At 32.4% G+C, this 26,515-nt stretch overlaps 1 protein-coding gene across 9 annotated transcripts in view; it reads left to right on the top strand.

Annotated features, from left to right (window-relative positions):
- Window positions 1-26,515, top strand: part of LOC105430821 (secretin receptor) — a 44,551-nt gene that overhangs the window by 9,787 nt on the left and 8,249 nt on the right. For 5 of the 9 annotated variants that reach the window (XR_016138458.1, XM_089073263.1, XM_089073262.1 and 2 more), the window contains 2 exons: window positions 22,274-22,367; window positions 26,143-26,249. Coding sequence is in view for 8 of the 9 variants with exons in the window: in XM_089073263.1 (XP_088929389.1) it covers window positions 22,274-22,367; window positions 26,143-26,249 (201 nt within the window). In the remaining variant the exon portion in view is untranslated. Of the gene's footprint in view, window positions 1-14,985; window positions 15,078-22,273; window positions 22,368-26,142; window positions 26,250-26,515 lie in introns of all 9 variants that reach the window. The other 4 variants (XM_089073265.1, XM_089073269.1, XM_089073266.1 and 1 more) reach the window with 3 other exon arrangements.

Raw genomic sequence — 26,515 nt, 5'->3', positions numbered from 1 at the left:
TATGATATATTGTATCCGATAATACTACGATCGTACGAAATTTATTTGACGAAACTGTGACACGTTCACTATCTACCGATGCGATATATTGTAAAAATGGATTTTTTATTTTAAGCATAATAAAAACGCATCTAAATATTATAAGAATGTCAAAATTAAATTGCATTTAAAGATCTGAAATTGCTAAAATTTATTATTATGTTCTGTTGTGATATTTATAGAAAATACAGTTATAGGTTTGATAAATTTTTGCTCTGATATCATATTGCTCTGATATCATATCATCTTAGAAATTCACATACAATTTTTATATTCTTTGTAATTATTTGTAGATACAATTCTATCTTGAAATCTGATGCGAATTTTAGAACGCCAATTAATGGGTTTCATAGATAAGAGCGGAAATTAACGACGTTCCGACGAAATACGTCAACATTTATCTCTTGAAAGTGCGCTTAAAACCGCGCTACTGCGCGGTTTTGCAAAATACAAAATTTTCATGAGACGCACACGCAGTTAAAGAGTTAATAACATCGCAGGAAGTTTCTAGCGCGAAATTGCACCATCGAGTAACGCAAACAAGCGATACGAATTTAACGAGAGGGAAATATGAAAATGCATTGCATATATCGAGATAAGAAACGCTAAAGGTAAGAAACTTGAAGCATGTTGATATCAATAAATAAGAATGTGAACGTTGATTACTTTCGAAAGCTTGATCAATCAACACTTTTAAGTTTTTATTCTCAATATATTTTCAGAATATTATCGGGATTCTCAAAAAGTGTTGCAAAATGACTATTAATATTTATAATTAAAAATATATTAATTTTTTATTTCCTTTTTGTCTAATCAAGCATTGTCTAATCAAGCATTGTTGAGTTTCGATTTTATTTCTAAAATCTATTTTAAATAATCTTTTTGCATCAAATTTCAGGACAGAATCCCATTTCTCTAAATTTTATATGCTACACATTAATATGTGAATAATTTAATGTATACTTTTTATATGTGTGTATTTTCAATTCTAAAATTTTTTAATTACGCAGTCTATAAAATTAAAAATAACATTTTACCAAATTTTACCAAATTCTGACACAATTTATAAATTATTTTAAATAGGCGAAGAAACGTTAAAATAGCAATATGTCTGTAATAATACTCTTTAATCATCGTATAGTAATAAATCGATTTCCGAGTGCGCATTCGGTCACATAATGAAAGCGACGAGCTTCTGTGCAAATAGGAAACGGAAAGAAAAACGTAATTTTTTGCTGACACGAATGAGAAACGGTGCGACAAGTGCAGAAAGAATATTTGTAATGTAAAAGACAGTTATCAGAAATAAGAAGAAGAAGCTCTCTATTCCATCGTGTATATTTATCGCTTTGTTCTTTTATAAAATGTTTAGAATTTACTGACACTTACAGTTAGAAGTAAATTAAAATTACATTAAAATTAGATCTAATTTTAACGAGCCTTGAAACTCTTGCTCTGTTATGGTATTTATTATAAATAGAATACGATCTCAATATTGTTTACCAGCAAATACATCTTCGATTGTATTTTTCTAGAAAGAAAACAATTAACTTTCCTACAATCTATTTGTGCGTGTGAGAAAATTGCATTGCCTCTTTTTATGTCAGATGTAAGAATCGATTCCAGTTTGTATGAAGAGTAAAGAGTATTTCCTCGCGAAACCGACCAGTCGCAAAGAAAGTACATTCGCGAACATGCGCTACTGAAAGTTCTCATTCAATCACATGAAGATCGATTTGATGTTTTCTTGTACGAATGTTCACCATGATTGATAATCAGCCTCCGCGCAATTAAAAATTTTTTAACAGTTAAAGGAAACATACACGTGCGGATATTCGAAAAACAATATTAAGAATATTATAATTAAATAATCCAATAATATCTTACAATATATTAATATTTTAATATTAAAATATTAATATTAAAATTTTTAATATTAAGATATTAATATTGTAAAATATTATTAAATAATCTAATAATATTTTACAATATTAATATTTTAATATTAAATTTATTAGATTAAACTTAAACTTAAATTATAAAAATTAGATTAAATTATTATTAAATTAATCAATTGTAAAAATACAATTAATTATTTTAAGATATTTTTACATCATATATATTTGCTCCTTCGAATTTACGTGCTGATCGACTTCTTTGTATACTTTTTCCTTTACTCTTTTGTGTATATTATAAACATAAGATAGGTTCCCAGAATTGTAAAAGAGATTTACCGTTAATTTAAACCGTTTATTAATTCTTCGATAATTCTTCGACAAGAGTACAAGCGAGAACAAAGAGTAACATTCAAATAGGCAATGCAAATACGAACGTGTTTTGCCAGGGTGAAGCATGCGCTAGCGTCGCGACGCTTCTTTGCATAAAACAACATTACATTAGACGATGAATGGGGAATACATCGTCGGTTTTCTCGGCAGATCCATTTGTTGAACTTTTAAGGAAACTTGTTTCGCTGTCATTTGAAAACGTGAGGAATCAACGAGTCTACCATTAAGTTCCAACAGCCGGAGAAAATTAATTAAAACAAATAGTTAACTATTCGATTTTTAAATTACAATTATTGCGCAATAATTAATCAGTTATTGTGTGAGTATCCTTATGGCCTGTAAGGTCAAATTAATTATCGAGTATCTCGATCTGTCGAGTTTTAATTTTATATCATTCACTTCTCGATCCTGTCTGATTCTTCGGACATATTTACATAGATTTTTTTTTTTCTAAATAATTAATTATGACATTTATTTTTTTTAATTTAAAAATTAAACAATGTTAGTCACAATTTTCCGATGTATATCGTCTTATTAAAACAGAGGCGCACCTTTATTGACGTCGGCGTGTATTAATTGCGAAACGACACTTGATGAAGTAAACCAATTAGCAATGACCGATGGCGTTGCGTCAAGGCTATGGTCTGCTCTTTTGTTCCAAAGTATTGATCGTCAGTACATTTCCCTCTCTTTTCCATTTGGGACTGATGATCTTATTCTTAGAATCTTTGTAAAACGCACGCAAGATTTTATTACAAAGTTATAATTATGCAAGGCTAAGTTACTCGAAATTTTATAATATAATAAAATGCATCAATATGCAAGCCACAATTTATAGCAAACAAAACTTTGGATTTATTATTTTTCAAAATTGTAATTGATCAATATAAATTAAATATTGATAAAAAAATATTTTGATATATTATTGAAAAAATATTATTGCTGTATTTAATTGCGTTATTGTAAGAAAAATTCTTTGAATACTTAAATCAATTTTTATCTTATTATTCTTTCAAATATTTAAATCAGGAATTTATTAGGTGGAATGATTTTTAAAAGATATTTTCTAGAAATATAAAAAGGTTCTGTTACAACTGGATCGTGTCAAAGTTACGAAATTTGATACGTACATCAGCGTCACGTAATCTGTCTAAACGCAAAGAAATTTATTAAAGAGTTAATCCTAGATTTCTTATTTTGCCTCAGATGCAATCTTTCTTCGCTGTAACGTTGAAGTATCCCAAAGGAAGATCGTAATTCTAGCTTACGATGTTTTTACTCTTAGCTGTTAGGGTGGATATTTAGCCGGTTTTATGGTGACTCGCTGTAATTATTGAGAAAAATGGGACCCTTGTGTACAAAGAGTATCGTGGTCAATGATAGGCTTTTGCGACGACGTTTGATGACGAACTGCGTAACATTCTATTTCCGTTGTCACGCGCTATAAAGAATCAGTATCTTTGTTCAAATTTAGCTGCGATCAACCCTTATACGTTTAACATGGGAGGTCAGAGTTAATTTAGCTCTCGTAATTGAGTCGGTGTATCGTGGGACGCCTTGTTACTCCCAATCGTTTATGCTTCCTGTGTAGAACAAATCTTGGCCTTGAGAAAAAATTCAATTACTTTTCCGGGCATTAATCAATGCGAAAGGTGTAATACAGAGATAATTTATGGAACGCATTCTGTTTGCACGAAAGGGTTTTATTTATATAGTTCTTTAGAGAAATTATTTCTCTTCTCGTAGAAGTTTCCAAGAAGTACCCTTGTTTTGTTTCTGTTAAGAAAACGTATCCTCTTTATTTCGAGAAAACGTTAGAGAATTTATATAGAAGACACGAATTATATAATGCAGAAATTAATTATAACAAGACACATTAGTTGTGATAATTATTTAGAACATTTTCAGCAATTATTACGTAATCACGTTAAATTTTCCTGCAATTAGACAAAACTGTCACATTAATGTTTCTACCAATTATAAACTCGCATCGTTTCCTTAAACGCATTCATCGTGAATGCAACAGATGATTATGTAGATCTAAATTTGTCTTTTTATTTATTATATGCGAATTGTGTATTGCACGTACCATCCGTACATTCCCTGAGATTCCGCGCATACAGAAATTCAGTATTTACGAGAAACATGCGATGAATGCTATCTCGATGGAGGTGTATTTCGTGGTAAGCAAGCTGTATGCAAGATGAAGAGACAAGCATCGCGATTTAATATATCGATATACATATCTAGGGGTAATTAATAGAGCTTTGCTCGTACAATTGAAGATTAATCCTCACGTGAGGCATTAGACGAGACAATAGAGAATGTTAAAGCGCGAATGTTAAAGCGTATGTAATTCCAAAGCGGATCGACGATCGAGGCGCAGGTAACTGAGCGAGAGTCCACTCGAAACAACATCAATTAGCAGTTAACGTGATCCCTTCTAGATATACGTCATCCGTTAAATTAACGACGAACCTAAATACCACCCGCCGGGCTCACAACGGGAATCATACGACTTCCTCTTATTCACCATTCTTTCGATAAATTGTTTCGTAATCGATTGATTTCCGCAATACTTTGTATTTGTCTGTGTAACCTGAATTAATGATAGAGTCAACATAATTAGTGATGATTAGCTCTCTCAAAGATTCCTTATTTTATCTTTTAGATTTTTTTTTTATAGCTTTTTTAACGTAATATTAATTATTTTTTATTAATTACTTAGGAGGAAGCTTTATTTTACTGAATTTACTTTATTGAAATTGATATTTTTAAATTATTTATTTATATTGCATATAAACGCTCAAGAGCTCAAAGGAAAAATTCCTCAATCTAAAAGATAGCTCTCTCTCTCTCTCTCTCTCTCTCTCTCTCTCTCTCTCTCGTTCTCTCTCAAACTTCAATTTGAAAAATATTTAAAAAATATTAACCAACATAGGCGATATTAAATAGGAGATGCTTATATTATAAAAATATTTAATACGATTAAAATAATTATATATATTTTTTTTCTGCAATAAATTTTCTTTCTTTTATTCCATGATTCGCTCAGTATTTTTATTCAATAAATCATTTAAATGCCACTCAAAGCTTTCAAGTTAAATCCTCCAGTTTAGAGGATCTCACGTGCGATTAATAGCTATCATTTGGATTATTAAATTCAATTATACTTGATCTCTATTGTAATATGAACAAACAAATATTACAGTTTAGCAAAAAGCTAGATGTTTTGATAAGTGATGATATTACAATGATGATATTACTTGTATCATGTATTTCAGAGATATTTGCAAGATTAAAGTATTAATAAGTATTAACGGATAATACTTGAATAAAATGTAATACTCAATTTATTGTACTGATTCCTATTAATTGATGATTACATTTTTAATTGCTATATCATTATTAAAGATAATAATATCCATACATTATCTTATATACTGATATCTTATATACATGCATATAAAATCGAAGTTTAAAAAATGTAATTTCGAGTTACCGAAAAATCAATCAAATGGAATCTTGGTTAACATTTTACATCACAACTTTAAACAATTACATTTCAGATTTATCTCTTTTTGCATCTATACGTATTGCATACGTATGGCAAACCATCTTGTTTCACGTTGAAATTTATTCAGTCATAGAAAATGATATACTTCTATCCATCCAACTTTATCCCAAGGGATCTACTCGACACGCTCGACCTATGGGGAGCTTTCAGCGGAAAAGCGCACTTGAAAAAGCACGCCGGAGCTTCCTAAAACCCTCGCACAAGGCTCCGGTAAATTACGACATTATGTCGAGATTTAATAAATAATAAATGGCAGGCGCGCCTGCGAGCCCGCCGCCTGTATGAGAAAATTTAAGTCATTTTGCATCTCGCATTTCGTCCCGCAGTTTCGCGTAATAACAATAGAAATAGGATTTTAGAATCCAGCCATTTTCCATGAATAGTAGAACGCGTTACATAGCGAAGGTCACGGCCGGGATTGGCGTCGCTAAGCTTATATTCTTTTTTAATCGGTTCAACTTTCGTTCGCCCTTGCGAAGCGCTTTTGTTGGCACTGAAACTAGAAGCAATTAAGTCGAAAGGAACTTGTTTGTTTCAGAGGTTGCTCGGTTAGTCGAACGATGCCGTAAATCGCTTCTCAAATGAAAGTGATTCATCACTTCCGCTTAGATTGCAAATGGCTAATGAAGTCAGTAGCTTTAATTTGCTTCGAACTTGTTCTCTCGTTTCCTTTCTCATTTTAACGTCTGCATTATCTGCAGAACTCGAAAATCATTATATCTTTCGTCTGGAAATTTGTCGCTTCGCTTTGACTAAAGATTTCCCTTGGTGCTTTTGTTAAGTCAGGCGAGATAATTGCTGTGTCGCGAATCGCATTAGACAATAACTAATATTTTGTTGAGAATTTCAAAGAGACGACGAAATATTTTTCTTCCCAGTAATAATAATAAAGGATTAAAAACAGGCTCGTTGCATACACATACGTCTAAATATGATGTATTTAACAGTTTAGTTGATAGAAACGCTGTTATCTGATAATTTATTTTATATAATTTATTACTGAAAAGCCAGAATTATTTTTCATTGTCGGTACGTTGAACAAATAGGCTTGAAGCTGCGAATTAAAATAAAATTCTTTGGGAAAAACTCAGAGACTTCCCCGTTCTGTAAATAACCAACCGTGACATCGCGACAACCATTCGTATAATTACGATTGGATTACAGCTGGAGCGACCTCGCGTTTCTTAAAATAACCACGTTCAACGAGCTTACCCTACGAGACGGCACCTGAAAGGGCGGTTTGTCATTAACAAATCTAGCGTCTCTAGTGGGAGTTGATATTAACGAAGACTTGAAAGTTTAAACTAGGCGTGTCTTGTTCCGAAATCAGATTACCTCCGTTCCGAAACGAGGGTGCGCCGACGACGAGTATTAGATTTCTCGCCGATGAACAGAATACGATGTAATTACAACAACACGCATTACCGCGTTCTTAAGAAAAGGCAGCTTATAATTTAAAGCAAGTCGACGAAAGTCGCGTAATTTTCGCTCATTGTGCCGGCGCTGGTTGCCGAATTAAGATCGCGAACGAGAGAGCACCTGAATAATTTACCGAATATTAAGGTCAACAAGTAAAGCATAAATTTATTAGCGCATCAAGAAAGCTTCATTATTACAGATTATTATGAAAAAAGGTCATAAAGGAATATAATTACGCGTTGAATGTTTGTGCAAGATAAACGCGATAAACAAGGCGCTTTCAAGAAATTTTGAAGAATAGGACGTTATTAAAGCACCGTATTAAAAAACACTAATTTTTTTTTCATTAAAAATTAATTGAAAGTCGTTACCGCGAAGATCTCATTGTCATTGTAGATAATCATGTAATATCTTTTTCCATTATTCAATACCTTCGGGTGGTCTGTGAATATACTCCAGGTAGCTTTCAGTTTCAAGAGCGGAATTGAAATTCTGCAAAGCCCTCGAGAAATCGAGGATGCGTCAGAAGAGCCATGCACGAACTGTATTATCGTGGACAAGGTTTATGACCTGGTCAGCCACCATAGCGTCCCAATTGGCCGTCTGTACATTCGACTCTGTAGTCGCCTCTATACGACCCGATCCTCTTATTATCCTTACACGACTCGACGAATTCTACTACGCGATCAATTCCACAGCTTTATTTGCAAGGACGTTCCTACGAGCCACCGAGGATATCTCGCGGGGCACTCGAGATGCTCGAATACCCCGCGAGATATTCAGAAAATATGATGCGAAAGTGATTTCCGTAGATTGGAAACATCCGATGTGCATTCTTCTCTGACGAAGAAAAGATCGGAACTTGGTTCTCGATCTTTATGACTGTCTAGAATGTACTTCGTGGTTATAAAACAGCTCGAACGTGAATAATTTTCATTGCGGAATGCATTGAATTTTAATGGGATTTCTTAGAATTAATTTATGCTTTGTAAAAGTAATTGAGAGGTGAATACCATTACATTGCAGCTTTCTGACATATTTTCATTAATCACTTGTATTTTTTGTAATAACAATTTTCGCAGTTCATTATCGGCCATTTCACATCACGTTATATTAATTATGCATTTATGTTTTTAAATAAACAAATTTATAATTTAGTTTTTAAAATTGGAATATTTTTATACTTATTATGCATGATGTTATACCGAAATGACAAAAAGAAATAGCTACATTGTGTGATATGTAAGAATATATAACATAAAGAATGAAATTCTCTTAAAAAAATATTATCATAATAATAACATAAAATGCAATGAAAACTGATTTTATTATGCTGTGGAACATATAAATGCGAAATTAAAGATTTCTAAAAAAAAAAAATCAATATCAAAGGTACTTCAAATATATTTCAAAGAAACATATGAAGGTATCTCGCGGATATAATAAGCATCTTAGAAAACAGGAAGGAGTTCGTTCCTTCGGGAAAAGTCTGATATTTTTTTCTGCAGACACATGCATAAATAAGAATACAGACTATCGTAAATAATATTGCATGAGAAAAATTTATGGGATAAAAAAACGTGATAATACAGAGGAAATGATCTTTATATAAATAACATTTCTAATAATGGATAAATATAACAATTTTAACATGAAAAATTGATTTAACTGATAGTAACGATGTCAAAAAATGTTAATAATACCATAAATTTCTGCAACAAGAAAACTGTTACAAAAATACATAAAACTTTTTATGTATGTGTGTTTTAATACAGTTCATTTGTTACAATGGTTACAATAGAATAAGATTTTCCAGAAAATAAGATTAAATGTTTTAAATCATTAAAATTTTTCTTAACATTATTTTTAAATGCGATTTTGATATAATAACTAATTATAAAGGAAGAAAAAAATCATGAGCTCTTATTCAGATCTGAATTCTCATTTATAAAAATAAAGTCTTAAAAGCAACCCTTTTTTTATTTAGTTTTATAATACCCTTCATATAAAATTCTCTTTTTAATTAAGAGTCTTAGAAGCTCAATTATATAACGCTACTAATAATAAAAACTTCACAGACTCGTTCTTTCTTTGCAAACAAATGAAAAATAACGGTGTTTAAGTTACATCTTTGTAGCAAATAATGTGCGATGTAAAGAATTCATTTTTAACTTAATATCGGTTAAATTTACAGCCTTTTTATTTGCTATGTGGAGCATGATATATGACCCATTTACATATCCTAGCTCTATTAAACATTTATTAAACCAGTTATAAAATTTTCTGAAAAATCTTTTAAAATGTCACTCAGAGTATCCATGGGGCGGCTACAACAGTATCGATTTACCAGCGCTTTACGCTTGCATATTACAATTGAAAAAGCAGCGTGGCGTTTCAATGGCGAACGGCAGACGGCGAGAGAAACAACTTGTTGGACACTGTAAAGCTTGGTCATGTGTCATGGATCCATTTGCAGCGACGATATCGATCGATCGGGCGGAGTACGGGCAACGGTGACACGAGCCGCCAAGCGTGAAATCGTGAAATCGCAAATAAAGATCCACTTATTCGACGGATTTGCAACGCGATGGATTCGCGAAGCCGCGAACGGGCCACACTTCTGGGCTTTCGTCGCGTGACACGTGATTCGAAATAGGCCACCCAGGGTATTTGTACTAAGCGGCATGGAGGGTTGAAATGATCCCACGGGTATCCTAAACTCATCGTGCGATCTTTCCCAACATTTATGATACCATTGTGAAAATTTTCCTGATATTCCTTTCTTCTTCCCCCCCCCCTCCCATCCCTCCGTACAAATTGGTACGTTAATAATTGAAAACTTTCCGTTTGCAACGCGTATTTTGAAAGACTAAATCCGCTTACGAGAACGATATTATTGCGGAATGTTCCCTCATGCAAATTGCGCGCAAGAGCAAGTAAAAAGTTCAGTAATCAAAGAAACTTTGGTGAAAATAAGGCTAGCGTTTTATCAAGGATTTGATAAGTCCGCAATTAAACCGTTGATCTTGAAGACCGACTAATATAAATTTAAGAATTCCGCAGGGATTTCCGCACCTTCGGCAGCTCCTTCTACCTATAATATGTTGACACGTAACGTCGGTATCGCATGCAAGAGGCGGAAGTTTGTAAAATATCTTTGTCATGTCTTAAGCGGGATTGACTTAAACCTCATTAGACTCGCGAAATCTCATTTCGCATCGTGTGACGCGACGTCAATACTTGTGCGGGGAAGATTACTGATGTACCGCGGCAAGAATATGAAAGCTCAGGATTGCTTCATGCTACATATAACGCAAATGAGTAACCTTATTCTTTGTCTTAAATAGAATATCCAGTCTATCTATGCTGACATGAAATTCACAACTTTTATGACAAGAATATAAGATATTTGTAGTCATCCGAGGGAAATTTTTATTTTGTCACGTACGACGCATTTATATTTACTACGTATTAATGTGCAAAGTGTTTTTTCACATAATTCTTCATAATTATTATTAATTAAAATTAAATATTTATTAAATATCGTATTTATTAAATATCGCGATTTAGACCCTGCGTTAGCTTCTAAATAGCTTCTTATTATTATGTTTTTTTTTTTTTAAATGAATGCTTTTTTTGAACAGTATGAAGTACCTTTTTTAATAAAACTGTGAATTTGTCAAACCTTTTTAATTTGGCAAATCAATGGAAATTTAATTTTCAAGTCCGAATTTAGTTTTATACGAAAAAATAATAGAACTTTTATTTCCAGGTTATGGAAATTACATTTCTCTTTGTTGAAAAATCTATTTTTCATAACTTTCATTGTCAATGTTTCTCAATATCACAATATCCTCTTGTTACTCCTGCATCAACTGACACAGCTGACTATTTCCCATATATCGCGAATCGGCGAACCGCAAAAGCGGACTACAATGCAATACGTTCTTCTCTTCTGATAAACTGAACTTCACGAATATATGTGCGTTTATATCATATATGTAACACCATATAGAAGCGTATCTTTATCATATTTTTTTTTTATTTTATGTAACTTCTGAAAAAAGGAATACATTCTCTTATTATTCTGGATACGATATATCTTTCCACTGAAGATATTTTAATTATTTTAGAGCTTTTTATCCGTATTCATGAAATAACTATTCAATCTCGATAACATCACGATAACGATTCAAGAGAATTCGCGCAGAAAAAGAAATTAGATTCTTCAAATCAAGAGAAATATTTTCTCATACATGCAAGAATATTATAATTAAAAATTCTTAAAAATTTTAGTCTTGATTTGATTAAATTTGTATTGGTGCAAGTATTACGTTTGCTCAATTTAAGAATCTTCTATATGTAAAATCTCATATCTCTCTAATATGTATGTAAAAATCTTCTATATGAAGATTATAATATTCTTGCTTGCGTATAAGAATATTTATATTTGCATCAATAATAAAATGTTTCTAAGAAGATTATAATATTCCCTTCTTTATTATATATAAGAATAACGTAATTTTTATTTAAGGCTAATTTTTTTCTGTGTATTCTAGAGTATCGAGTTAATGTTTATGTCAAAAGTTAAAAAGATTATATTATGTCTTTGTCGTCGAAAGAAGAGAATTTCATCGTAGAACGAACCGACATTTTCACACAAATTAAATAAAGTGCAAAGCGGGCAAAATACCAAGTATTTAATAGCTTGAGATAGGATACAAGGACTACGAGATTGAGATGAGCTGAGGATGTCCTTAATATACTGCCTGACTTTTAAGCCGGGGTTCCTACTCCGGGATTTCAATTGCACTCCAGAATAACTGCGAATGTAATTGAGAAATATTACACTACCTTAAAGTTAATATTCTCTTTATATTTTAATTCATATATATGAATATTTTCAATGAATGTGCCGAAAAGTACGAGATCTTCATACATTCCGTACATTTCTTTCACGACGACATCATTTAATTAAATGCAAATACTAGGTCTGCATACATCATTCCTACCATCTCTATATTTGCTTCACGGAATTACTCTGTAATAAATTTGTAATTGCGACATTCACAGAGAGCGACATACCAAAAGTTGTTATATCTGAAAAGTTTTCCGCAAAGAAAATTGACATTGAGTTCAAGGAACTTGATGTTAAAATCAAATATGATAAATTTGGGAACCAAAGAGATATAACTTTTAATACGTTTACAATAAAATACTCTTCTTTAATTGTAATTAAAAAAATCCGTTCTCCACCGAAAACATAAGTATCAAAAATAAAAGAAAGAGCACTTATTTTTATTTTGCCTGAATTAATCTTTTGCTTGAATTATTGTTTGCTCGAAAGGTGAGATCATAATTTGAGCTCATTAGGAGACTATGAATAATTTCTGTGATGGTATAATTGACTTCCTAAGCGTCGCGTCGTCTCGACGGTGGGGCTTTCTCCTTAATTGTTTGATTATCTGCACTGTTGGCTTTATCATTATTCCACGTCCACAAATTGCGCCTATATTAATCTAATCGAGCACGTGCACCGTTGTTCAACCGTTGTGGAATATTTTGTGGAATATTGCCGATAGCCGGAAGTTCTCGCGGAACACCACTCGAGTGCCTTCGGTATTCGAACGCCTCTCGAAACTCTTGAAATCGCAATGCACATAGATCTATTTGACCGGCAATCATACGTTACGTCTCGTTGAAAAGCGCATCGACCGATTAAACCGATGAAAAATGCACGGTACGTCTATATGAATCTTTGACCGATGATGCAACTCCTGTTAAATGTAATAATATTCACGTTGATTTGTTTATGAAGAAAATTTAATATCTATATAAAAAATTTAAATATGAAGAAATTAATATTTTCTGTAGGTGTTTTTGTTAGTATCAAAACATTTATTATTAAAATTTAAATTATATTTTGTTTATTAGATAATAGCAAAAAAGCAATTTAATTTGATCTAACGCGATTTGAGCTTTGAACAATGTATCACAGAGATAATCATTTGGGAGCAAATGTAATCAATAATGCAACATATAACCAACGACATATCCTCGATATTTAAATTCGGCTCAATCGCCGGATATGGAATGAATCCACAATCCATCGTTCGCGACCGTTGTTTATTATGGTGTGCTTTTAATCAACCATTGATGACTCTGCTGATAGCCTTGCGTTAATGTGTAAAGTTAGTATGCATTTATGCATACAAATAGTAAATAACTGAAGACGTAATATGCCAACAATGTCAAATAAATCGTATGACTCATAGAGTGAATATAACTGTGGTCGCCTTAATTGTTTAATATAAATACGCGTTTAATTTTGCGATTTTGAAGATTATGCTCTGTGTATAATTATAATATATATATATATATATATATATATATATATATAATTATATTTAATGCGACAAGATGAGATTTATATATTATTATAAATATATATTTATGAATTTATATATTGTTATAAAATTAATATGATTTATTACTCATTATTAATTTCATTACAATTCTGTAACAATGTTCTATAACAAGAGTTAAGCAGAAATATAAAAATTATCTCCGAATGAACATTTATCTCTTATGCGCGATTTACTCCATTTTTTAATTTAGCACCTACTTTCAGGAATGACAGTTTGGTACGATTACAAAGGCCGAATTGATACGTCAGCACGTATTATTACTATCCTGTAATAGATCCTCGATATCCTTGTCGGCTCGTTCACCGAACAAGTTGCGAAATTCCGTGGCTGTTGTCTTCGGTTTCCGATCGATCGCGTAATGATTATCGTATCTGGATAATAGACTCGTGAGCATAGTGTTATAAAGAAGAAGAGGTGTTGTCTGATCTACTAATACTCCAACTAATTAAAAGACAAACAAGGGCGCGTCTGGCCAGTCTGGATATCGTCAATGCGAGATTTCGTTGATTAGCTCTCGTTTCACCGTTCATCAACCTAAATGACCGCAATGATATTACTTTTTTTTGTAATGAACTTTCACATAACTTACATCCTTATTCATAGAATAACGAGGGAGGCATCGGGAGAGAAATCAACAGTTACGCAAACTTTGATTTGATTACTTTACTTGTTTTTCGTAAATTTTTACAATTAATTTGTTTTGATGGCATGAAAATTAAACAGCGACGACATCTCTTATTTTTTATTGGAAAGTGTATATGTTCATCAAAAATATTATTGCCGCTGTGTGCTGTAACAATATTTATCAGTTGGATAAACAATTTTAATATAAAATTCTTTCATCAAAATATTATCGAAGCTCGCAATTGCATATATTAAACCCGATTAATAGCCGAGCCTTCCGATTATCACACAGACAATCAATAAAGAAGCCATGTCAAAGCATTCTTTTTGTACATGCCAGGGAGGATAATCTATCGCATGGAATTTATCGCATGTATCTTCCGTCATAAGCTTATTAATCACATGATGAAATAATTAACGTTCCATGCTACAAAAGCTGATAGTCGAAAAACGGCCGCTTCGAAATGATTAAAAATACTGGCGCGATGTTATGAACATCAACGGCAACAACGATACTGATAAACGATTATAAAAAAGAAAACCTCTCTCCCTCTCTTTCTTTTTAATGGACGATATCAATGACTAATTAATAATGCGTGATATGTTTCAGAACGAACTGTTCTGAGGATCGGAAGAAGTGCAGTTGTGAAAAGGAAACTTACTCGACAGACGATAATCTAGGAAATCATTATGGAAGCGCACGTAAATAATTCCTAATTATATACATTGACTGTATATTCTAATCATAATATTAATACTTTGTAAAATAATGTTGGCATATAATAATTTTGTGTCTTTGTGTGTTTCCTAATTAATTAGAAAAGATATTTAATTAGTTTTTTTGCTAAGTTACATAATTTGATCTCAAACCTGTGATAATTCTGTGAAATTATCTCATTATTTTCAGAAAATTTATTTTAAGGAAATGCAGAGTGCAAAAATATAATTGAATATATGATACTTCTTGTTCTATATATTTTAGCTTTATCTTTTATATATAAACTTCTTTCTAAATATTGTTCTCGTTAATATTTCATCAATATGCAAAGAAAAAAAAAAAACTACGTAATAAATTTCTTATCGTGTTCTATACATTATTAGTACTGTTAACGGCAATAATTAAATTCCGATGCCACGTTTCTTTTTGTCACTACAAAAAGAGGTAATCGCGAATTTGCCGATGGCAAAACGAAAAATAAATAATAGACTATTGATTCTATCATCGTAATTACAAACTAACACCCTTGGCTGCTTTTTTCCATAGCGGTAATCGTGTACATTCTTAGAAACAAGAATTGTTACAAAAGAAAAATAAAACCGGAAATGCTATTTTTAAGAATAATATAATATAATTTTTATTTTACACAATATTTTTCTATAAAAAATATATAATCTTACCTATTATAGATATATTTTTCATTACATATAAAATCCTAATTATGTAAAAATACATAGTCCACATAAAATAATATTACAATCTTTTTGTTTATTTTGTTGATTTGATCTCAGTAATCTAATATGAAATTTCACGCACGCATTCGCAATATCGAAACTTGGCGTCTGTCGGTTTCTATAAATCTTCGCAGAGAGATAATCTGCTAAATATACGTTAGAGACTCTATTGCAAACCATCAGCAAACATACACACTGGCATTTTCCTTAGAATATGCAGTAGAAAATACTGAAATAATTGGATCTACTATTTTTATTTACAGATGAATTCTTAAATAGTTTTACGCATGGCATAACTATTAATTTCATTCTCCGAATACTCTTTGCCGCAGGAATTCCAAGAACTTTTGGATACAACTTGAATTATCGAGATATATAAAAGTTCAGTTTAAGAAAAATACAATCAACAGTTTTCAAAGACAATAATACTTTTGTTCTCCATTTGATTTCTTTTGAATTTAATACCTTCAAAATAACGCGCATAATTTTTTATCAGATAATTAGTATTTTAATGTTTTAATCTTATCTAATTATTTAATTTTTTAATATATATTTTTATTTGGTTTTTAGAAATTTTTTTAAGTTTAAAATTTACTTGAAAAACTTATTTAACAAACTTATTATTAACTTATTACAAACTTATTAATTAGTAACCTTGCATACAATTTTTATAACAGTCGATTTTATAATAATAAGAATATGATATATGTAAAGAAACTTAATTTTTTGTTTAAATTCTAAAGTCACTTAAAAGAATTTTTATATAAAAAGTGATCTACATAATAACGAAATATAATGTCAGATGTCTTATACAGTTCAATATTATAAAATTTCGAAATTAGTCAAGAAATTATTTTCTTGTAAAATAGGTTGACATAACAATTTGTGAAGAATTTTCTTCGTTCACAATATTGTTTCCTCGAGCTTATTGAGATCGCGTAATTATCAAGATTACAATTGCTATTCAGATAATAAAATTATATTATATAATTATATTATATAATTTATTAGGAAAATTACGTAATATGCAAAAAAGAATCTCAAATAATTTGTTGGCCGTAACAAGATTGTTATTTTTGACTCTTTTATTGTAATTCATTCGGTTCCTCCATTTAATCGAAAGTGCATTTGCGAAAGTGCGTCGTTTCTTTTGCAGTATAAATATTATTATATCATTAAATCTGAAACATTAAATCTGGTATCCAGCGATATTACTATGTATGTTACATACATATGTTGAAATAATTTTAGATAGATTTTTAATATTTATATGTAAATTTATTTAATTAAAATTTGCATTTGAAATGTTTCTTCCAATAAAATATTTGAATTAATAATTCATATTTGATCTTTCTTTGCTTGTTCAGAAAATATTTGAATCCTGTTTTTTAACTTCTCATTTTAAAGAGAAAGAAACTAAAAACCTATTTAAAAATCTTTTTTAAAACGAGAGCCTTTTGTAAGTTTGCCAAGTCATAAGTTTGCAAAGTAAATCTTTTATGTAAATGAGACATGAAAAATTTACATGAAAAAAATCGAATAAACACAATGCATTTTACCGCAATGGGGTTGTTTAAAGCATTGATATTGCATTCGCGAGCTTTCGACACAAACGCAATTCCAACGAGTTCCAACTTTGGAACCTCATTTAGCGTTTCTCGCACATGTAATGAATGTAACTACCTCGCGAATGACGGAAGCTTACGCAAAAGCTTTACGAATCATAAAATACTATCGTTTAGAACGATAATCGTGGAACGTGCGTCCCATCATATTTTCCCGTATGCGGTTTCCCGCATGGAAACGCGCGTCTGCCCCGGGCGTGCTTTTAAGTGCCCTTTGCTGTACCCGCAAAACTTGGCGCTTTTCACTGAGGTCAAAGCGAAACTTCGTCGTGAGGGTTCGTCGATTTCGTAACAACGAGATTTTCTCTGACACTTCCTCCTCGGGACGGAGAGAAACTTCTCTCTCTCTTTTGAAGAACCTTGCGCTGATTTCGCATCAGACACACATTTGTACGCCTTCCATGAAAAGTGCAGCGACGTGGAAGTTGAGAATTATCGAAAGTTATCTCTTTCAACTTCTTAATGTGTACGAATAAACAATATCTCTATCTTTTTTATTCTTCTTTGAGTAAAACGTTTAAAGTAATCTGGACGGAAGCTCTCGCGAAAGCTTTCATCCAGAAAACGTCAGCGTCATCATTTTTCATTTTATCCCTATACTTTTGACATTTTAGTCTCGTTATTGATTTGCACATTTATGTGAAAGCTAGAATCGTAGTCGGTAACTCTCTAAACCACCGTACATTTGCTGTTCTAAAAGATTGGAGACACATGTAATATTTTGCATGCGATATGTAGCGCAATATTTATGTTGCGTGCTTCATACAAGATATTGCTTTAGGCTACACTGAGAAAATTGCTGTGTGATAAAAATTTTTGCGCAGTATATTATAAAAATATTTTGTAGCGCGGCTTTGTTGGAACAGTCCTCGAAAAACATTCCGGAAAACGTTCCTTTTCAATAATATTCCGTATCTTTTCGTAGCTAGGATCTCGGCGGAATTCGTTTATATAAAATTTTCAAACGCCATGCTGATATAATTCACGGATTAATGCAAAAGCATCACAAAGCGGATATCTGATCAGGTCAAATTGAACACGTTAGAGAAACGACATTTTGCGCGCGGGGATCATCTGTCACGAAGTATCAACAATCGCCATTATCGATGGCCGTCGTGTTCGAAACGTTTCCCGACATCACGCTGACAAGTGTCCTCTCAGCAGGAAAAGCTCAAGTTCGAACTCAAGTGAAATCCGGGTCCAATAGAGAGGTTAACCTTCCCTGTGGAAATGACCGTTCATTTACTACCCCGGGCATAGTCTTCTGTCGATATATACGGACGCTCGTTTGCGTCATATGTGCTACAAACGAGATATGAGGGTCTGTTTCCGTCTACTCGTAAGTTATATAAACGAGTACGAGTGCATCTTTCCCGGAACGGCTTTGCGCTTTGAAGTGCCCTCGTTGCAATTTAACATTTTTTTTTCCAAATATAAAATTATACATAAAGTAGTGATGGGTAAAAAAGTTTATCTGCATGAAATAAAATACAGAGGAGAATAGGAAAAAAAAAAAGAAACGTATTTTAGGATAGAACTTCGCCGAATGAAGTCATTATTAAGAAATACACAGCGACTAAAACAGCGAAAGGAGCTTTAAAGCATCAAGCAAAAAGAATGACTCTATTTTTTTATTAAATATGAAAAGTTTCTTGCATAAAAACTTTAACGTAATAAAGAGCAGAGGGGAAAAAAACGATAGATATGTAAAAATATAACTTTTATAGCTTCTACATTATTAGAAATAATACATTTTTAAAAGATTTTACAATTTTAATTTTTTTTTAAAGGTTCCCACAATTTTAAATCCTTTTTTAAAATTTCTGATATTTGTCTAGAATATTACCGTGTCGCTTATTATTTATTCTTATATTTATCTTGGCGAGACAATTTCTGGCGATGACCCCACCCTCGACGTCACGTACAAGCCTTCGACGGGCCTTGGGACGGTTTGTTAATTACACCGGTAGCTTTGCTGACGGCGAAGAATGTCCTATGACTTTTATACAAGAGTTGGCATTCACACTAGAGAGACAGAGACAGACAGACAGAGAGAGAGAGAGAGAGAATCATCTCCGATCGTCGCGGAGAATGAATTCGCGTGAGAATGAATTCAAAAGCCGCGACGCGAGGGGAAAATGGGGATATACCGCGAATTTCCAGCGCATATTCGCGGAATTTATTTCGAATAAACGATCCGGGATAATCGCGCGTTTGCATTTTATGGGACCTGAACGCGACGGGCGGCATGCGATACGGATAAAGTAGCAAAGAAAGTCGAAGGGAAAATAAACAATTTTACCACCCCGCGATGGAGATGATGACGGCATGAGGAGGAATGTGCGGCGAGCTGTGAAACTGTTTCGAAGACTTCCGGATGGATTTCTGCGCTCGAAGGAAGTAGCCGCGAACAGCCGTAAATCGCTTTCCCGCGTTCCATCACTTTCCATTTATTTCGACAGAAAAATCAAGTGCTCCGCTTGAAATTGCTTAAAATGCCCGAATATTTCCTCTGAAATCTCGGATAATCCTCTGAAATAACTACAAACCCTTATTAACTTTTGATCAAACGAACTATTGTTGTTGCGCTTTATGATAATTGAAAATGGTAATGATAATAATTTTGATAAATTTGAACTTAAATAAGCCAATATTATAATGTACAAATTATTTGCCGATATTATATTCATGTTTCATTTCTATTGCGGAAACGTTGTGCAATTTTAGTTATAATTTATGTATGTAACAATGCCGTTTGCATATTAATTTTCAGCTTTATAACCGACGGTCATTTCGCGCAAACAGATTCAATATTGATTACCGACAGTGATTCTTAACTGCGCTTTATCTTAATGCCGGTTTATAAAAAATATTGTCGGGGTTGTAAAAATTTCTGAACGGAGATGTTCGTCTTGGTAATATAATCAGGAATGTCGTCAGATGAGATTGTTGCATTCCCGAGGCGCAAAAAGACGAAGAAAAGCATACAAAATAGGTAACGAAACGTATAACGAAAGAAAAAAGGTAATGTAATGGAAAGAAAAAAGAACGAGCATGTCGTAAATGTAAACGGGAGAAGAGATCTTGTGCGTTCATAGAAATGTCGTAAATTTTTCATTATAATATGTCGAGTAATGTATAATTCGGCGGCTCTAAACTTACAGAAATATAAAACGCGATGCATTGTCTAAATATGCAACATGTGAATCAGTGTAAGATGATTTCGAAATCAGTTATTGAAAAATATTTTTTAAACATTATCTGCATAAAATTATAAATTTATTTTTATTTAGAAATAACAAAAATGGTCAATATTCAATATTAATTTATGCCAAATTTTCCATTAATTTTTTTCTAATTGCATATGTTCCTTCTTTTATTCTTTCTTGAAACTGGAATGTATACATTTCTTTTGAAAATTAAGAGGGTAAAAAGGAAGTGCAAGAAGAGTAGTAGAATTTTATCCTATAAGAAGTTCCATCAATTTTACTTAAATTTATCCGCAATTTAATTAATCCTCTGCCTTTTTCCAAAAAAATCTCATAAGGTTATGATATAAGTGGGAAAAAAAATTAATTAGCGCTAAGTGATTCTGCATGCTCTGCAAAAAAGTAAGTGAAAAATATTATTACGAGCTAATAATGAAAATAAAAAGATGAATTTCTTGATAAGCTCTAAAATGCTATATCGAAATAAAGATTTGCTGTAAATACTTCTGAATATATATATATATATATATATACCTGAGGAAATAAATAGAAAAGAGAACCCGATAAGCGATTTAACTTTGCCAGATATTTTTCTTTCTCACCGCGAGAAAACGAATCGCGGAATTCCGTAATGGGTAGCTACAATCGAGAAAAAAAAATAGTTGAAACTAGTTGAGTATCACAGAAGATATCGACTTTGCCGCGTTAAAAAAATCACAAAGGTGTCTATTCGAAGTGAGCTTTTCGCTTTTCGCTTTCGCGTGGAAACAGGCGCGAGTTAGCGCGTCTCTCATTTTCACGTTTCCCTCGTGCGTTTTCACATTTCAATATGTCGGCTTGATACGCGCCGATACGCAAATTAAATACGGAAACTCGAAATATTTGTGCGATAACCGTATCTCGATTTAAAGCAAAATTGTTTTATTTAACTTGATTTTATTTAACGAATTTTCTGTCTGAAACGTATGGGAATAAAAAATTGGGGGTTTTGAATGTTTATTGATAAACTGATATTTTCAGAAATAAGAGAGGATGTACACTATTGGCATTTGATATCAGCATAAAACCGATGAGAGTTTTTTCTCTTTTAATAAGCTCTTATATTTTGATTATACAAATGTATAATCGAATTTAATAAATAAACAGCATTGTACATATATAAATAATTATGTATCATGTACAAATAAGCAAGTTGGAATGTCTTCAAACAAATTTCAAAAGAAAATATCCGTTTCAATGTTACTTTAATGATAGTATCCCTTTAAACAATAATTTCGTACTCCTGTCGATAAATCTGTCTTGCAAATGATCCCATTGTAATATGTGATCGTCTTAATAATATGAAATATGTTCCATCATATTTCATTTATTCGTAATCGAACAGATTTTCTCAAAATTATTATACTCGAAGAAACATATTGAAAGCTCAAGAGATGTGTGTTTTAAATTAAAATGAGCGAGCGGAATAAAAAAATAAAATAAAAAAATTAAAAATAAAAAGATAAATTCCATTTCAAATGTCGTTTAAAATCAAGCCGCACGCGATAAAAAGCATTTTCATTTTTCGCGTGTAATTCCGTGTTGATTTAAATTGATATTGGATTTGTTTCAGAAGAACGGTGACATCGGTCGGATTCGAAAATTGATGATCGAGACTCTGGAGTCGGAATCCAAGCGCTGCGATGAGGGAAATATATTGGGAGCGGGTAAGCAAGATGAGATAATATTTTTTGAAAAAAAATGAAACGAGCAATATCGTCGAATGCTCTTGATTTCGAGCGAGACGGAACTCGATTGTGTCTGCGACATATCGCGACCAACATGGTTCCGATTAAAAGTACGTGTTTAGTAAAGTTTACCATAGGCTCGAGTGATCTTGAATCCGACGCCTGTTGCAAATCTCACGTCGCCGTCTGCTTCGTATCATTCATCATTTATAATTCCTTCATTCCGCATGTCTTTGATCTGCTCGTGTTTACCTCTACTATTACGTGAAAATTACGATCGATCGTTAGATATTCGGCCATTTTAATTAATACCGCCGTATTAGTCGTTGGATAAATACAATAGGTAAACTACGGGCCATTTAATTATATCGGAAACGCGAGGGGGAAGGTGACGCGGTCAATTATAAACTACAAATAATTATTATTCCTAATGAGATCATAAATAATTATATTAATTTCTATATTATTTAACAATGTATATTGACAGGATGTTATATTTCTTACGGCTTCGCGTTTATTTATATAATACATCATTATCACATTTATATTACATCGACGTCATTTGAATATTCTTGTTACAATAAGAATGCAATCGTAACATCAAAATTGAGGAGATCTTTCATTCTTTTTTTTTGTTTTTGTTTTTGTTTATCTTTAACGAATCGTAACAAGGGAAAATTTAAATCGCGAGATAATCGATTATTTCTCTGTTTCCGATTCTCGGGAAGCGGGAAATAATTTGCGGCTTTTTGGGTGTAATATCGCGAATAATCGATATTAATAAGAGTTAAAACAATTGAAAATCAACAGGTTATAAATTGCATAATGCGCCCGGAAGGATCAAGAGACGATGCACGGGGTTAATGTTAATCGCATGCTCTCACACGTGTCGCGGCACACGTTTCGCATTTCCGCGCGTGTACACACGCGTGCGGATAAACAACGTTTATAGAATGTCTCCGGAGCAATTAACGTCGCAATTAATCTCGCATCGCGATGCCGGTCCGTTCGAGCAGTTCGACGAAATCAAACGCGACGGGAGCCGGCGTGCCGCCATTAATTACACAAGCGGCGGCATTGTGCGAATCCGAGCGAGAGTTTCGCGAGTTTCGTTTATTGTATTTCGCCCTCGCACAAAACGAACCCGTGCACTTGTGTGCGCGCGCGCAAACACTTACATCACACTGACATTAGTTGCTTTATTAACCCGAATTTCAATTTCCACATGTAAACGTCTTTTAATTATTAAGGCAGAATGAACTTTAAATGCACTTGGAGAGATGCCTTTCAAAGGCATTCCTCGCATTTCAATGTATTCAATGTATTTCAAAGGGATAAAACGTTTTAACTCGGGATTAACTGAAAGTAAAATGAAGATAATCGCGAAAAGCTCCGGTTAAATTATTTCATCGTTATTACGATCGCGAAGAAATGAAAAGTTTGGATGCAACTTGAAAGAAAGAAGATTCGATGAATGGTGTAATATCGATTATATTTCACACAGTTACACGGGGTTAAAAGCACTTTTAATATTTTCACTGTTTTAATTCAATTTTATTATTATAATTGAGTTTTATTATTCTGCATAATTTATGGTAAAATATGATCTGAAGAATCAATGAACTTTTTTATTAGTCTTAAATACACCTTAAACGGAATGTAAAATTTTTACGCATTTTTCTATAATTATTTTAAAAACATTTTCTTCCTTGAACTTTTTTTACCTAGTTTAAGATATAAATGTATATATATTTTATAATTTATTTGATTTACAGAGATACAGACGTTGAAAAAGTGAAAATATTCTTGACATTTATCTCTAAAGTTCCACGTTTAAGTTCTATTTGTAAAAGTTCTTGCATTTTATAGCAAAGGAAAGAGAGTACAAATGAAACACATCATTATTCAAGTTTCAAGCCAACTCCAACTCCTCGCCTCCACCAAGTTTAGTTCAAATCGACGTTTGGTTGTGCAAATCTTGTTAGTTTCAACATTGGTATCGATTGAAAAGCAGCGCCCAACTTTCAATGCAGTTTATATGCCACTTTTTTCTCGTCTTTTAAGTACTTATTTACTATTACACGAAAAGAATAGTTTTGAAGTATTTAAAAATGGCCAGATACAGACCTAAAAATAATAATTGTGTTAGGTCATTAAAATTATTACGAATAAGACTAATAATAATATTGCAAAATTGTTTGATATTCTAACAATCAATTTGTATGTCCTATAATTATTTTGATATAATTATTTTGGTTCAGCAAAATTATTTTCAAATCTGTATCTGGGCAAATTTTTAGATTTCAGTAAAAGTTTTCTTTCCTAGTAATAGTTCCATATAAATCTTTTTTCTTGCGTTGTAAATAAAAGCACTATTATTACACTCAGAAAAAAGTCATATCAGCAAATAAAAATTTATATACAAAGAGCATTTCAACTAAATATAATAAAGTTATAATAAGAATAATCAACAAGTTACATGAACTAAGAAAATAATATTAATTATAATAATATTAATCATTTGTAATAAATCATTAGATAAATTAATATATTGTGTATCATTTTTGTCAGTACATATTTTTTAAACTTAATCTCAATGATATTATGGTATTATGCTTATTTTACAAAAATACTTGTCTAAACTGGAAAAATGTAATGTCATATTCTATTTGTATGAAGTCTATGTAATTATAGTTGAATCGCTATTTCATTATCGATTAATAATTCACATATATTGTTACCGTGACTATATTTTTTTTTTGTATTTAATACTACTTTCGTACTTACTTATTACTTTGTAAAACTAGTTGTAGGTACTTAAATTTCATAATTGTTATATAAATTATATAAATATTATCATATAAATATAGTTGCCAGAACTATTTTGTTTGCTCTCAATATAATGTATGACGCAAAGGAAATAGATCGTCCGTGACAGCGTAATAATTCGCGCGACTCATACGCATAATGAATGCTGATAATATCGAATATGCATTGTTTCAAGTAAATAAGCGGTGGCTTGCAGCTTCATATAGAGTCTCTATCGCATACAGAGTCGGATGGGTGCGTGATGTACATGTGGATATGGCTAAATTTCGCCCGCACTTCCAGGACCTAATGAATTCCTATTCCCGTAAGCCGCGTCAAACTCGACGCTGAAAGACCGGCAATCCGGAGAACCGCATCGAATTTCGCACTTGCCTTTGAACGTCGAACAATCGCCGACGACCGCAGGCGAATTGTGCCCGTCGTCGCTTATGACAATAGCCGATTCGCTCGACGTGGCACACAGCGCATTTATTAATAATAATAAATCACACGATATACGTATAATTGGATCTGTATATCGCGACTCCTGTCGTGCATCGAGGAACAGATTCATTATTTGTACGGCTACCGAATTGCGCTACCAGAAACCCATGCGGATTGACGCAGCAAATATTCGCATGCACGTTTGTGATACGAGTACGGGGACCACAAATGTAAATACTTTGTAGATATGCGAGGGACTTAATAAAATTATTAATAAATATCTTATTAAAAAATATCTATGTGATATTTTGCCGAGTTTGTCATAAACAGAACTGCACAGAGCTCCGCAAAAAGGTGGAAACACTGACAGAGGATTTTTTTCATTATAATATATTTTCCTCGCGTTCCTAAAAAAAAAAAAAAAGTAATAATAATTACTTTGCTGCTTTAGAATTTATTTTTGTCCTAATATCTCCTAATGCTGATATTTCAACCTTTTCAGGCTGGTGTCCCGAGATTTGGGACAAGATACTCTGTTGGAATTCGACGGCACCTGGACAACTGGCTGTTCAGCAGTGTCCCTCTTACATCGTGGGTTTCGACTCTCATGTACGTAGTCACGATTCTGTTAAATTAAACCGGATTTAGGATAGTTTCCCGGAAGAAACTCCATTCTCACCTCAACGAAGTTTTATTCGACGGGACAATAACAATATCCGGAACGGATTAATATCGAGATTCACTCAGAGTCGCGAGAAACTTAATTAGATTAGTTTCCTGATCTAATAATCCGTTCTCTGATGGTAAGACCTTCGCGGATCGATGGTAGAGTTCGTTTTTCAACTTCAGATAATTGAATTGCCTCCGACGCAATT

This window comes from Pogonomyrmex barbatus, unplaced genomic scaffold, assembly GCF_055798465.1.
Source record: "Pogonomyrmex barbatus isolate J1 unplaced genomic scaffold, ASM5579846v1 scaffold14, whole genome shotgun sequence".
Taxonomy (NCBI): Eukaryota; Metazoa; Arthropoda; class Insecta; order Hymenoptera; family Formicidae; genus Pogonomyrmex; species Pogonomyrmex barbatus.
Note: the sequence above shows the minus strand (reverse complement) of the source record. Positions and strands in the feature narration are given on the sequence as shown.